The sequence below is a fragment of the Poecilia latipinna genome, unplaced genomic scaffold, assembly GCF_001443285.1.
Source record: "Poecilia latipinna isolate Pla-1442-1.1 unplaced genomic scaffold, P_latipinna-1.0 Scaffold122, whole genome shotgun sequence".
NCBI classification, from domain to species: domain Eukaryota; kingdom Metazoa; phylum Chordata; class Actinopteri; order Cyprinodontiformes; family Poeciliidae; genus Poecilia; species Poecilia latipinna.
The window spans coordinates 339,026-351,244 of NW_015112738.1; the positions used below are offsets into that span (position 1 = coordinate 339,026).

Genomic DNA, 12,219 nt, shown 5'->3' on the forward strand with positions numbered 1-12,219 from the left:
CTTTGCTGATTTCCTCTCCAACTGTTTCCCCCCCTAGAATAAAACCATAATTATTATTTTTTTTAAATATCTGGTTGTACTTTCAGGCTAATAAATCAGCACAGAGGCCCAACTGGGAGTTCAGCAGACAGGTAGAGAATCAGAGTGAGGCGGATCGGTCCGCCCTCGTCGCCACATGCTCCATCCGCGGTTTGATTCAGATTAAAAGTTTGTTTTTGTTGTGAGCGGAGCCAGTGGCCGGCCTTTACGTCAGACAGCAGGTCAAACACATCGATCCTGCCCATCGGCGACTCGGGACGAAAAACCTGCAACGCAACGCAGAGGGTCAGGCTCACCGGGACGGTCTGATGTTCTGGATCAGCACCGCTCCTGGTGGCAGCATGCTGGAGCAGCTCTGTTATGTTAGCTCTGATTATTATTACTTTTGTAGACTTTTGTTCATTGTTATTATTTTTGGGACAGTCATTTCCTCTGGTTTGGGATGCTCCACATCTGGAAGGACTTTGACTCTTACTATTTTTAGTGATGTCATATGTGTATCCATGCCAACAAGGTGTTTTTAACAACAGGGAGCAACTGATTAGCATCCAAGAACCTCAGGTAATACTTTAACTATAAAGTTGAGAAGGAGGTTCAAAGGAAGTCTCTACCATCTCTTCCATTTATCAGAATAGGAAAGGATCTTATCCCCTACTCCAATGTCTCCCTGTGACGTTTTAAGTCCACCAAGCGGACTGGAGGCCGTTCCAACAGCAGGAAGAAGACTATAGAGTGCAAGGCATTCTGGGAAAATACAACCAAAACAAACTCAAGAGTCTGGTGCTAGCAGGAGAAATGATTTGTGGTATTTTGCTAAAGACAAACAAAAAATTCCACAGCTGCTAAAATCTCAATTTTTGTTCAAATTTAATGAAGAAGAAAGTTGCACTTAATGTCTTCTTCAGTGGTTTTTGTATTGTTTCCTTCAGCGAATAGGGTTATTAAAGGGTTTGGTTTGTTTGACACAGTGCAGTGTGAAGGTGAACTGCAGCAGCTGGTAGGAACCCTGGTCCTCAGTCAAACAGACTACCGGACTAGAGAGACGTACGAGAAAACGGCATCAAGGACGGACTGGAATTCTGCAGGAAGGACAAGCAGAAGACAGCTGCTTGTCTTGGTTGGAATATTTGGTCAATCAAGGCAGAGTCAGGTTGAGATCAACGAGTCCTCCGAAACCATCAGTCCAGTCATAACCTGGCGATGACCTGTGTATTGTCCAGCCTGGATCAGGAAGCTGAAACGTTGGCCCAATCAGATGCCGTCGTTCTGTGACTGAGCTGTTGGTGTGTTGACCTTCGTCAGCCTCTGTGACAGAACAGCTTCTAATTAGAGCAGTGGCCTGAAACAACGAGCCACCGAGGTCTGACGGGTTTTCACCTCGACCCAACGCCACCGCCGCCTGGTGTTTCTATCAATAGCTTCCCATCGTGGCTCAAGGTGCTAATCAGTCCACTCAGCTGCAGAGGTGTCTGGCTGCCATGAGAGAGCTGGAGACCCCCGGGTTGCAACAACACGAGTGGGAAGGTTTATAGGACGACATGGTGATAATCAACTCTACACACTGGGCTTCTGTCTCAGAGGTGTGTGTGTGTGTGTGTGTGTGTTTGCATGAAGAGGCTCAGCTGGGATCCCAAATACAACAACACAACACTGGGGTCATTTCTAGTCTCTGTGCTGATTAGATCCAGGCTGAGCTGAGCTAACTGGAGCTAGCAAGTTAAAATACAACAGGACTCTTACTTTGCTATATAGAAGGTAGGACATGATTATTTGGGTTAAATGTGATTAATTGATTATTTAAATAGTGGTCAACTAATGTATTAATTGATTTGCTGAAAGTACTAAATATTCAGAGCAGTAATTAAGCCAAAACTATGCAAACAATAGATACATTTTGTATTTCAGATGAAAAACCTTGTCTGTAAATCTGTTCCCCAGGTGGTAAAGTTTCAGCTTCACCTGGGTCAAATTCTGTAAAAATAAAAATTCTACTGAGAATCTTTTGTTAAAAAAATAAACTGATCATCCCCACACTTTAATAAAGTCAAAGAGAAAGGCCTGAGATTTTCACATGTTGACGTTAAAAGTATCTTTTTAGCTGCTGACGCCCCCTTTGCTACAAATGATCAAGAGTTTACAAAAAGAATGCTGTGTTATTGCATTTTAGGCCATAAAGTGCTTAAAAAAGGGAATAAAATTATTTATTAACATTTTTTATGCGTTTCTAATATTGTACAAAAAGGCTTAAGTAGTTAAACAAGAAATCTTCAAAAAGGGGCAATTTTTTATCCAATCGTCAGAATAATCAATTAATCGTCAGAATAACCGTCTGTTGCAGCCCTAATATAGGGACAGATCCACCTCAGGCTCCAGAGACTTTGAGGCATCAATACAATTTTGGTTGAAATAATTACGCTCTCATCTACATAAGTACTGTTTCCATAGCAACCGAACAAATGAAACTGGCTGCTGATTAGACAGGGAGATATGTAGGGTCTGGGCCACAATCTGAGAGTCGTTTCAGAACCAGGAGAGTACCTGCTGCGGGCCGGCCGCCGCCTCCCGCTCCTCCCTCCCTGCAGGCAGCAGGGACTTCAGCAGCTTGGGGACGGCCTTCACTGGAGAGAGATAAGACGCAGCAAAGCCTGAATGCGCTGAGGGTGAGGATGGAGAGGTCGCAGGAGCAGACATGGAGAGAAGAAGAAAAAGGGAGGTAGGAGGGGACAGAGGAGTGAGAGTGAAAGAGATAAGCTTTTTGATGCAGAGCCAAGCTGAGATCCTGAGCTATGGGGAAAAAACATGAAATCACCACTGACACACAGAGGCAGCGAAGCAGGAGGAGACGCCTTAGAGCTGCAGACGGAACGGTTTGAGATGAGGAAGCATTTAGCAGACGTACCCGTCTCTGCGTTCAGGTTCTGGGACACGACGCCGGCCAGAGAGCGTCTGGACGGAGGGGGATCCACTGAGAGGTCCTGGTGGCTCTCCCAGCCCTGCAGGGGGTCAAACAAAGGTCACACAAAGGTCATGAGAAGGAAGGTTCAGCTACCCAGAACTTAGAATAATCTCTGACAGCCAGCAGGCGCATAAATAGATTACCACTAACCTGGAAATTAAAGAAAAGTTTTTTGTATCAGCTTCCTAAAATAATGGCCTATATGAAGGACAAAAGTTTGGTTTGTTTTTTTGTTTGTTTTGGCCAAAACATTTTTAAAAAGACAGGGGTAGTGATTTTGGTTTTCAAAATTACTTTTAGTTAAAAAAAAGAAAGAAAAAAAAACTTTGGATATTATTTTAGGAAGGTGACAATTTTCCTTCAAGTGTCACATGAAAATATGAAAATAATGAAGTTTGAAGTTAAACAAAAAAAGACAAAAAGCTGAAGTCATGAATAGTTTAGTATTTAATCATCTACATCTTTTTTTTTTATTTTGTGATGAACTTTAATTTCACATTTTAACTCAACTAAACACAAGGTAAAACTTTTGATTCTGGTTGTTTGTGAATTTTTGCATCCAATTTCTGTGATTGCAGCATTTTTCTGCTGCATCTTTGTGTTTGTGACTTTAAGAGTTGCCATCACTCATTCACTCACTGCGTGTGTGAACCCATCTGCCAGAGTCATTTTCTGTATGTTTTCTGATTGGGATCATATGATTTTTTTCCCAGACTTTTAACTTAACTGACGGTGTTAGTAGAAATGAGAATCTCACCTTGAAGTAAGTGAGCCTCTGAGTGGAGGAGGAGAGGTCCAGACTGCTGGCTGACAGCTGGTCAGACGGTTAGAGAGATGGACGGTAGGAGTTAGTGACGAGGAGGTTACAGAGAAACAACAGAGGAACAGGAAGCAAAAGAGCCTCAAGGTCAGTGTATGGTTAATGTTGGTGAGCAGATCTGGACCGAGACGACAGAGCAGAGCTGAGGAGAGCAGAGCCCACTGAAAAAAAAAACACTTCTGACATTTTTCTTAGAATTAGAATTCTGGCTTTTTCAGTCAGAAAAGTCAGATTTCTAAGAAAAAAATGCCAAAATTCTGAGAAAAAAAAAAGAATTGAGATTAAAGTCAGAATTTGTTCCCCCCCAGTGGCACTAATCTTCTTCCATAGAGCTCCTAGTGTCTGTCAGGAGTTTTTTGAAAAGCAGAACAGAACCAAAGCCAGGCTGTTGGTGAAACAGCACATTTCTCCGCTAACACAGTTGTTGTCAGTGTAAACAGGCAGAGTGGATCAGGTCCGTCTTACCTGGTTTACGTTTGGAGAGCTCAGGCAGCGTCTGGCAGCTTTCCCTCTGACCGCCAGCTGTTCCTTCACGGCGACCTCCTGCTCACAGTCACACACACACACACACACACACACACACACACACACACACACAGAGACACAAGGAGGAAGTTCTGGTTCATTCCAGAACGCAGACTAAGTATTGTTTCTGAAGCGGTTCTGTCGGACCTGTCTGAGGCGATCCAGAGTCAGGATGTTCTCCACGGCCAGGATGCTGCGCAGGTACTTCTCTATGGCCGCCTCGCTGTCGGCGGATGCCTCGTCCTCGCCGCTGGTGGCCAGCCGGGCCAGCATCTCCCTGTCCTCTGGACCGTGGATGTCCTGACAGAACCGGGACCGGACCTTCATCAGCTTTCAGTCACTACTGTCTAAACCACCGCGATGCAAAAACACTAAATCTGACCAAGTATTTTTGCTCTAGTCTCCTGTGACAAAACTACAAGTAACTTTTCAGCTTATTTTAAGTCATCAATTCATTAATATTGATGAACAATAACTGGTTCCACTGGCAGATTTCACTTATAACAAGATATTTTTCCCATGAAAAAATCTTCAGTTCATTTGAACCAAGTGAAGCTAAAGCTAGGTCACTTGAGTTTTGGGTAAAACAAATTTACAGAAAAATGTAATTATGGTTTTTATCTCAACTGCAAAGTGTACATATACACATCCTGTACAGATTACAGGCTTAATTACTGCTGTAAATGCTGTTTTTCTTTCAGCTAATGGCCTTTCTTTGAGTCTCCACGCTCCAGTTAAAGATTAATCAATTACTAAATTAGTTGATGATTATTTCATTAACCGATTAATCACAATTAATCGTTTCAGCCCTAGCTGTTACGGGCTTGTTCAGTCAAATCTAAAGGAACTCTGATCATGTTGTCCCCGTTTCCTCATCTTTATTATCTTATGTAGACCTGAGTTCTGTGAATCATCAGCAGAAAGCTGAACTATTACTATCCAGTTTTATTCAATCTACAGTAAAGTTAGTGTGTTTCAGCTGGTTTCCACCGGGTCTTTGCAGTTTTCGTTACTCACTCCTGGGATGTTGGAGACTATTTCGAAGGTGACTCCACAGCCAGGAATGGTGCTGCGCTGAGACATTCTCTTCAGAAAGCTTTGAGCGAAGCCCTGGAATAAAAAACACGTCTCTCATCATTCATCTCTCAGCTGAAGCAGGACGACCCAGCGTGTCGGTGGGTCGGCTCCCCCACCTGCTTCCCCGTGACGTTGACGCATATGCGCTTCCTGAGGACCAGCTGCATGTGGGCCGGGTGGCTCAGCTGCACCACGGCGCGCAGCGTCAGGTAGACCCTCTGCTCCTGGGACGCCGCTCGGCTGAGCTGGGGACACTCATGGACGGTGGAGTCCCAGGATGCCTCCACCTTCACCTGGGCCAGTCAGGAGGACAAGTTGGTAGGAAACGGGAGGGAAGATGTCAAATTTAAAAAAAAAAAAAAAAAAAAGAGGAGGGGGTGTCTTTACCTCCGGTTCGAAGTTTTTAACAATCTGAAGTTCAAAGAAGTCGTCCTCGTCTTCCCCGCTCAGCAGCGCGTCGAGACCCCCGGCCAGGGGGACCGACAGACTGGACTGGAAGTCATCAGCTGGAAGGAGGAACAGCAGGAAATGAGTGGGTTTTATTGTCCCTACAGGTAACGGATCCATCTGAAATACTTTACAGAACAACGTTACCACTGAGGTCCAGGAACAGAACAGGAATGTGGGTTTCCATCCCGGGGACAGGAACCCTGAGGAACACGTCCAGATTTTGTTTTGCAGGGATTTCCTTCTGTTGTTAAAATAAAGTCACGTGAGCGACAGAGCAGCTACCTCTCTACCGGCGCTCCTGGGATGCCGCTGCCGGCCGATGGGACCAGCACGGCGTTGCGTTCCTCTGTGAGGGTCAGGCGGCACTCCAGCAGCTGGGACTCCCTCTCCACGTCGTCCTCCGACTTGTCTGCAGGGACAGACAGAGACAGACGGAGACACTTCAAACAGACGCCGCCACTCACAAGTTGAGAAACTGTTGAATGAGACACCTTCCAGGCCACTAGGGGGCAGTGTTTCATACAGTATTATATGAAAGAAATAGAAAAATATGATTGATTAAAACCGACTCTTTGGTAAAAATGGCCTTTTTATTTTGATGTTGTTTATAAAGTCTCTAACTAAAGTAATATTACTTATATCGTTTTAAATGTGAAAAAACATTTTTACAAATGGAAATGTGGAAAGTGTTTATTATTTCGTCAATATATTCTAATTACAGCAACTTCCTCCTACTGCTGAAGGAAAAACAGTTCCCATAGTATGATGCTGCCACCACCATGTTTAGCAGCAGGAAAGGTAACAAACCTCTGAAGCCGTTACAAAACAGCTGGATCTGTATAGACATTCAATTAAACACGTTTGGAAGCCAATTGATTGCACTGGATTTTATTCTACTTCTGCAACATCTATCATAATGTTTTTTATTAGATCCAGGACTTTAACACATTCATTTTAATTAATTACAGATATATATATTTTAATGCAATAAATTATTATTATTATTTTTTTAATATACAAAGGTTCCAGCTGGAATCAATAACTCACACGTTTCTGGTACGCCCGTAAATCTGACGCACAAGTTACATCAGTTAACAACAGTGGACAACAAAGTTGCTTCTCTTTGCCCTCTGGGGTTTAATGTTAGCTTCAAAATATTATGGGATGGGACGCTGGAAAAGACTATTGTTGTGTTCAAGGTGTGCTAAATGGAGTTAGCCTACCAGTGAAGCTATTCAAATAGCATCTGAATGCTAAATACGTAGCAACAGCACAGACATTAAGAAAGCTAATGTCAGCATCCAAAGTTCCTGAATCACTGGAAACCTGAATGGTGCAAAGTCATATTATACCCAAACTGATGGTCGAACAACAGATTCAAAACAATACATATCTTTGCTGTTGAGCTCATGTCTACTTACTTTATAATTTAGCAGCAAAAAGGATTTTTAAATTGAAAGTCATGCTTGTTTTGTCACTGCATAATTTGATTAAAAATGCAGCTAATCAATTACAGACCCTGAAATGAACTAACTTAAACATTTTAATGGAGTCGAGCAGGAAGAAAACTGATCGTCTCCTCAGTCTGCGGCCGCCTGCGGCTGCTTCTACCTGGTTTGGTGACGATCTTCTGCAGCTGCTGGTCCAGGTACTCCTGCCTCTCGGTGAGTGTGATCAGCCACTGCTCCCTCATCCTCTCCAGGTCCACCTCCTGCACACACGGACACACACATCAGCTGGAAGGACATTCGTTTTCCACCTGTTCTGACAGATAAGCACTCACCTGATAGCTGTCCATGTCTTCGCCTCCGTCCTAAAGGTTTAATGGTGGTTAAAGAGAAAAGTTAGTGACAAGCCTGGGTGGTAAATATTAATGTTAAGAGGTAACTAGTGGGAGTTTGGGGTGGGGTTCTCACCGGATGGGGGTTGTTCTTGGAGATCTGGTGAACTTTGATGTCCCCGAGTGACACGGACACGATGGAGGCCATGATGAGAGGCATGGTGCCCGAGTCCGGCACCGGCCGCACTTCCACCCGGATCCGGTGAGACTGACCCTGAAGGCGGAGAACGTTCACAGACTACAGTAAGAACTTCCTCCTTCTCTTTCTGCTCTTTGGTCCTCCTCCTCATCCATGAAGCTTCCTTTTCAACTTCTGTTGGGTTTGAGGTCGTGGTTCGGGATTATTTGAGCTTTTTAGATGCTAATCAGCTGATTTCAGTTGTAAAAACAATGACTTATTGACATGGTCATGCATTGTAACAACTGGTTGAAAGCAAAAACAGTACCAGCAGACGACCTGCCAGCTTAGCAGCATCCAAAACCAAATCCAAACTTCTGACGCCTCAACCGAAACAATAATGAACAAAATTCCACTAAGTGCGTTTTCACATCCGATAGACCAAAATTGCAACATTTGTTCTATTTTCAGCTGGTGTGGTTCGCTTTCACACGACGCTGTGTCAAACGAACCAAACCCTTTGGAAAACCTGTTCCCTTCTTCACCTGTGGGGGCGCCACACCAAGAATCACTGAAGGAAACAACATAAAAACCTGTGAAGAAGACACTGAGCACAACTTCCTTCTTCAAGAAATGTAAGCAAAATAGGAGTGGCGTCAGATTTTAGCGGTTGGAGGATTTCTCTTTTGTCTTTGGTAAATAGTGCTAGACTCAGGTTTGTTTTGGTTGCATTCACCCAGAATGCCCTGCACTATAGTCCATATCCTGCTTTTAGAACGTTCTCTGAGCCGTTTGGCATTAACATAAGGATTCAAACCACACAGGAGTTCACTTCAACTGAACAGAGACCAAGGTTTATAGGTGGACCGGCATTCGACTGACTCCCACCTCCCCAAACGGACGGGACTTTCTAGGCAAACGGACGGGAGACAGACTGAAGCGGACTAAACTGGGCTGGTGTGAACCAATCAGAGCTAATGTAACAAAGCTACGGCAACTTGTCGCCACCATGAACAATTTTGCTCACAAAAAAAACAGACATTCATGCTCCGATTGGTGGACGAGTTTGGATTCAGACACAACAAAACAGCTACTATAAACTCCACAGTTACTGCAAAGAGAACAAACTGTCTAATCTAACAGTGAACTGCTAAACTGAAGACGTTCAGATCTGCGTCACCTGTTTGAGCTGGAAGACTCCGCCGGTGCGGACGTCCTTGGCAGGAAGAACCTCTACGGCGGTGAAGTCTCCCGCCTCGTTCAACTCCATCAGCTGCACCCACAGCTCCAGCCGCCGGGTCACCTCGCTCCACCTATGTTACAGCGGGTCATCAGGGCACTGCTTGACATTGTTCTGATTCTGACAGATGTGAGGAGATTTTAGGGGAAATGTTCTACTGGATCTTGAGGTTTGGTAGCTCAAACCAGTATATTCTCTGTTTCTGCCCTGTTAGGGTGGGGTGTGTAGGCAGTTTGTGTGTTTGGACCTCTCTCTGAGGGATCTGGTCTTGGCTTGAATCACTCCCAGGTCCCACAGCGCCAGGTTCCTGCGGTGGTTGGCCTGCTTGTGGCCATAAACCTCAATGGCCACCGCGCCGTCAGCCAGGAACTCTAGCAAGTCCTCTGATGCTGGAACGGATAACTCCTGAACACAGAACAACAAAATGTCCGCCGTGTTTTTTCCTCTTAGCTACTGCTCTCTCTGTCTCATTTATTTCTCAGTTTTCTGCATCATTCATCACCTTGGTGCTGTCAAAGACCACGGTGCACTGCGGGTCTTTGGAAGCGGACGACGAGCTGGATGACCCCACCTCTGGAGCGGTGAACACCGGCTCCTCCAGCCCCCAGAAGTGATAGTGGCAGAAGACGAAGTTAGACAGGTGGCGAGGGAGACCGGTGGCCTGGAGGATTTTCACCTGAGAGAGACACGGCTCATTACGTAGAGGAAGAGACAACACATCAGTTTGACAGAGCTTCAGGTAGGGATGTATGAAATGACGAGTGATGGGACGCAATTAAAACCTTAAATTGAGTGAAATGCAGATTCTGTAATCAATTAATCACATTTTAACAAAGAAAAAACAGACAGAATCAGCTACATTTTCAATTTAAATCCCCTTTCTTGCTGCTAAATTATTCAATAAGTTTTGAGCTCAAAAACTAAAGTATTTTGTTGTTCCCAATGCTGCTGTTACATGTTTAGCATCGAGATGCTATTTTAGGCTTGATTAGCTTCTCTGCTAGGCTAACGCCTTCTAGCACAGCTTGAACACAACAATAGCCTTTTCCAGCATCCAATCAGATCAGTCTTTGAAGCCAACATTAACCCCCAGTGGGCCAAAAGAAGCAACTTCGTCATCCACTGCTGTGAGCAAATGTTGCTTGTGCACCAAATTTATGGGTGTACTGGAAACAAGCAAATATGAAGGTTCCAGTCAGAATCTTTGTATGTAAAAAAAAAAAAAAAAAAGCGATTGTGTTACAATTCTTAATGCGTTAACATCTATGGATAAGAGAGTAATAAAATGGATGGATGAATTTAACATTAATATGTGTTACAGTCCTAACAATAATGGATTATACTAATCTGTTAGTATAGAAATGAATAAACAGGAAGCCAGTAAGGGGTGTAAATTTGCCTTCGTCTCACCACACAGTCCAGTTTGCGCTCCTGAAGCTCCTCGTTCTGCTGAGTGTCAGGACGTCCTGCGCTGCTGTCCTCAGAGCTCTCTGTTCCTCGCCTCACTTCCACATGCAGACGCCCTGCCACCTGACAGATACAGACGCACACATAGCAGCTGACTATAGTTCATCTTACATCTCCATCAGAACATTTACATATGAAGTTTTTCGATACTTTATTTTCTAACAAGAAAATTCAACACGGCCATCTGTACTGATAGGTAGAATCCTGTAGATAATATAAGAGGATTGTTTTGAAGTTCATTACAAGAAGAAAAAAAAATCGAGTTGGTTGATGCTAAAGTTGTTTTCAAGCAGCTTAGTCTTTGTTCTTTATTCACCTTGCACTGGTGCACTGTCATATTTTTACCACTAGGAGGCAGTCTCAGGAATGAGTGACACAAACAGAGCTTTTCCATCTTGTTTCTGTTCATTTCTGTGATTACTCTGTTCGGAGAGCACAGCATAGACCTGCTGTGTTCTGGTGTTAACCCCAGTGGTACGATATCATGTATAAATTATCTGCTTTTAGCATTTGGTAGAATGCAAAACTATCTGCATTTACTGAATAAAAGTTGAACCGCAAAATTTTGTGGAAAACAGCAGAATGTCTTCATTTACAAACATTCCTCATTGTGATAAATCCAGAGCAATCAACCGTCTGATATCATTTTTGAAAAAGTTAAAAGGAAAAAAAAAAAAACCAATAGCATGAAATATTTGAGTTTGTAGCGCCTCATTTTGAAAGATCATAAACCTTGAATACCTCTCCTTTCTGGTTGATGATGGGCACTGCGTACTGCAGCTTGACGTCATGGAACAAGCAGGCCAGAAAAACGTTGGCCACCCCGATCAGACTGTGGTTCTCCTGCTCGTCAAAGAACGGGTCGGTGCGCTTAAAGTAGTGCATCATCTGAGCCAGAGAGACGAGGTTAGGACATGATGAGGGCACGCGCTGATGTTTTCATCCCTCTGTCCTGTACTCACAGGACTGTCCTCCTCCAGTGCCTTCCACTCCTGGTAGAGCTCCCTCATGTCCACCAGCCGGTTCTCCAGCTTCTCCAAAGCCCAGATCTGCTTCCCTTTGGCCTTCCTGCGGACCTGGATGGCCGGCTCACTCAGCACCGCGTCCCGCTGCACAAGGACAGAAACCACACTGCACTCACTGATGGGATATTTATTCTCACTTATATATGTTGGAAAAAGAAAAAAAAGAAAAATAATTGTGTTTCTCCTGAGGCTGCAATTAGCAACTATTTTAGTTGTCGATTAATCTATCGATTATTCTAAATGTAAATCAGAAAAGAAAATTGCCACATTCTGACAATTTTTCATTTAAGCCTGCATGTATTAGAAATACTTTAAAGGATGGAAATAAACAAATAATTCAATTACCTTTTAAAATAAGAAACATTTACGCGCCTCAATGCAGTAAAAACATTCCTTTAGTGAACGATTGGTCACCACAAGGATTCATCTTCAGCTAAAGAAAAATCATCCTAACGTGAAACTCTCAGGCCTTTCTGCTCCTCTTATCAATTCAGTGTCGGGCCGATATGTTGATTATTTTTTCAATTTAGTTAATAATTGGATAGCAGAAGTTGCTTTGTTTTAAACTGAATTTGGACCCGGTGAAGCAAAAACGCCACTTCATTAATTCTGTGTAAAACAGATTTACAAAGAGTTGTTTTACATCCTAAATGCAAAATGTA

General features: G+C 43.7%; 1 protein-coding gene across 3 annotated transcripts in view; it reads right to left on the reverse strand.

Annotated features, from left to right (window-relative positions):
* The window catches only part of LOC106944993 (kinesin-like protein KIF13B), a 39,531-nt gene that overhangs the window by 4,360 nt on the left and 22,952 nt on the right, over positions 1-12,219 (reverse strand). Inside the window, exons 21-39 of one of the 3 annotated variants that reach the window (XM_015028365.1) lie at positions 11,495-11,641; positions 11,274-11,420; positions 10,476-10,595; positions 9,568-9,741; positions 9,313-9,470; positions 9,006-9,138; positions 7,784-7,921; positions 7,651-7,680; positions 7,479-7,578; positions 6,150-6,276; positions 6,012-6,067; positions 5,805-5,923; positions 5,534-5,710; positions 5,358-5,450; positions 4,488-4,640; positions 4,281-4,358; positions 3,753-3,809; positions 2,939-3,032; positions 2,578-2,693 (exon numbers count right to left, since the gene is read on the reverse strand). In XM_015028365.1, coding sequence (XP_014883851.1) covers positions 2,578-2,693; positions 2,939-3,032; positions 3,753-3,809; positions 4,281-4,358; positions 4,488-4,640; positions 5,358-5,450; positions 5,534-5,710; positions 5,805-5,923; positions 6,012-6,067; positions 6,150-6,276; positions 7,479-7,578; positions 7,651-7,680; positions 7,784-7,921; positions 9,006-9,138; positions 9,313-9,470; positions 9,568-9,741; positions 10,476-10,595; positions 11,274-11,420; positions 11,495-11,641 — 2,217 coding nt within the window. The remainder of the gene's footprint in view (positions 1-2,577; positions 2,694-2,938; positions 3,033-3,752; positions 3,810-4,280; positions 4,359-4,487; positions 4,641-5,357; positions 5,451-5,533; positions 5,711-5,804; positions 5,924-6,011; positions 6,068-6,149; positions 6,277-7,478; positions 7,579-7,650; positions 7,681-7,783; positions 7,922-9,005; positions 9,139-9,312; positions 9,471-9,567; positions 9,742-10,475; positions 10,596-11,273; positions 11,421-11,494; positions 11,642-12,219) is intronic. The other 2 variants (XM_015028366.1, XM_015028367.1) reach the window with 2 other exon arrangements.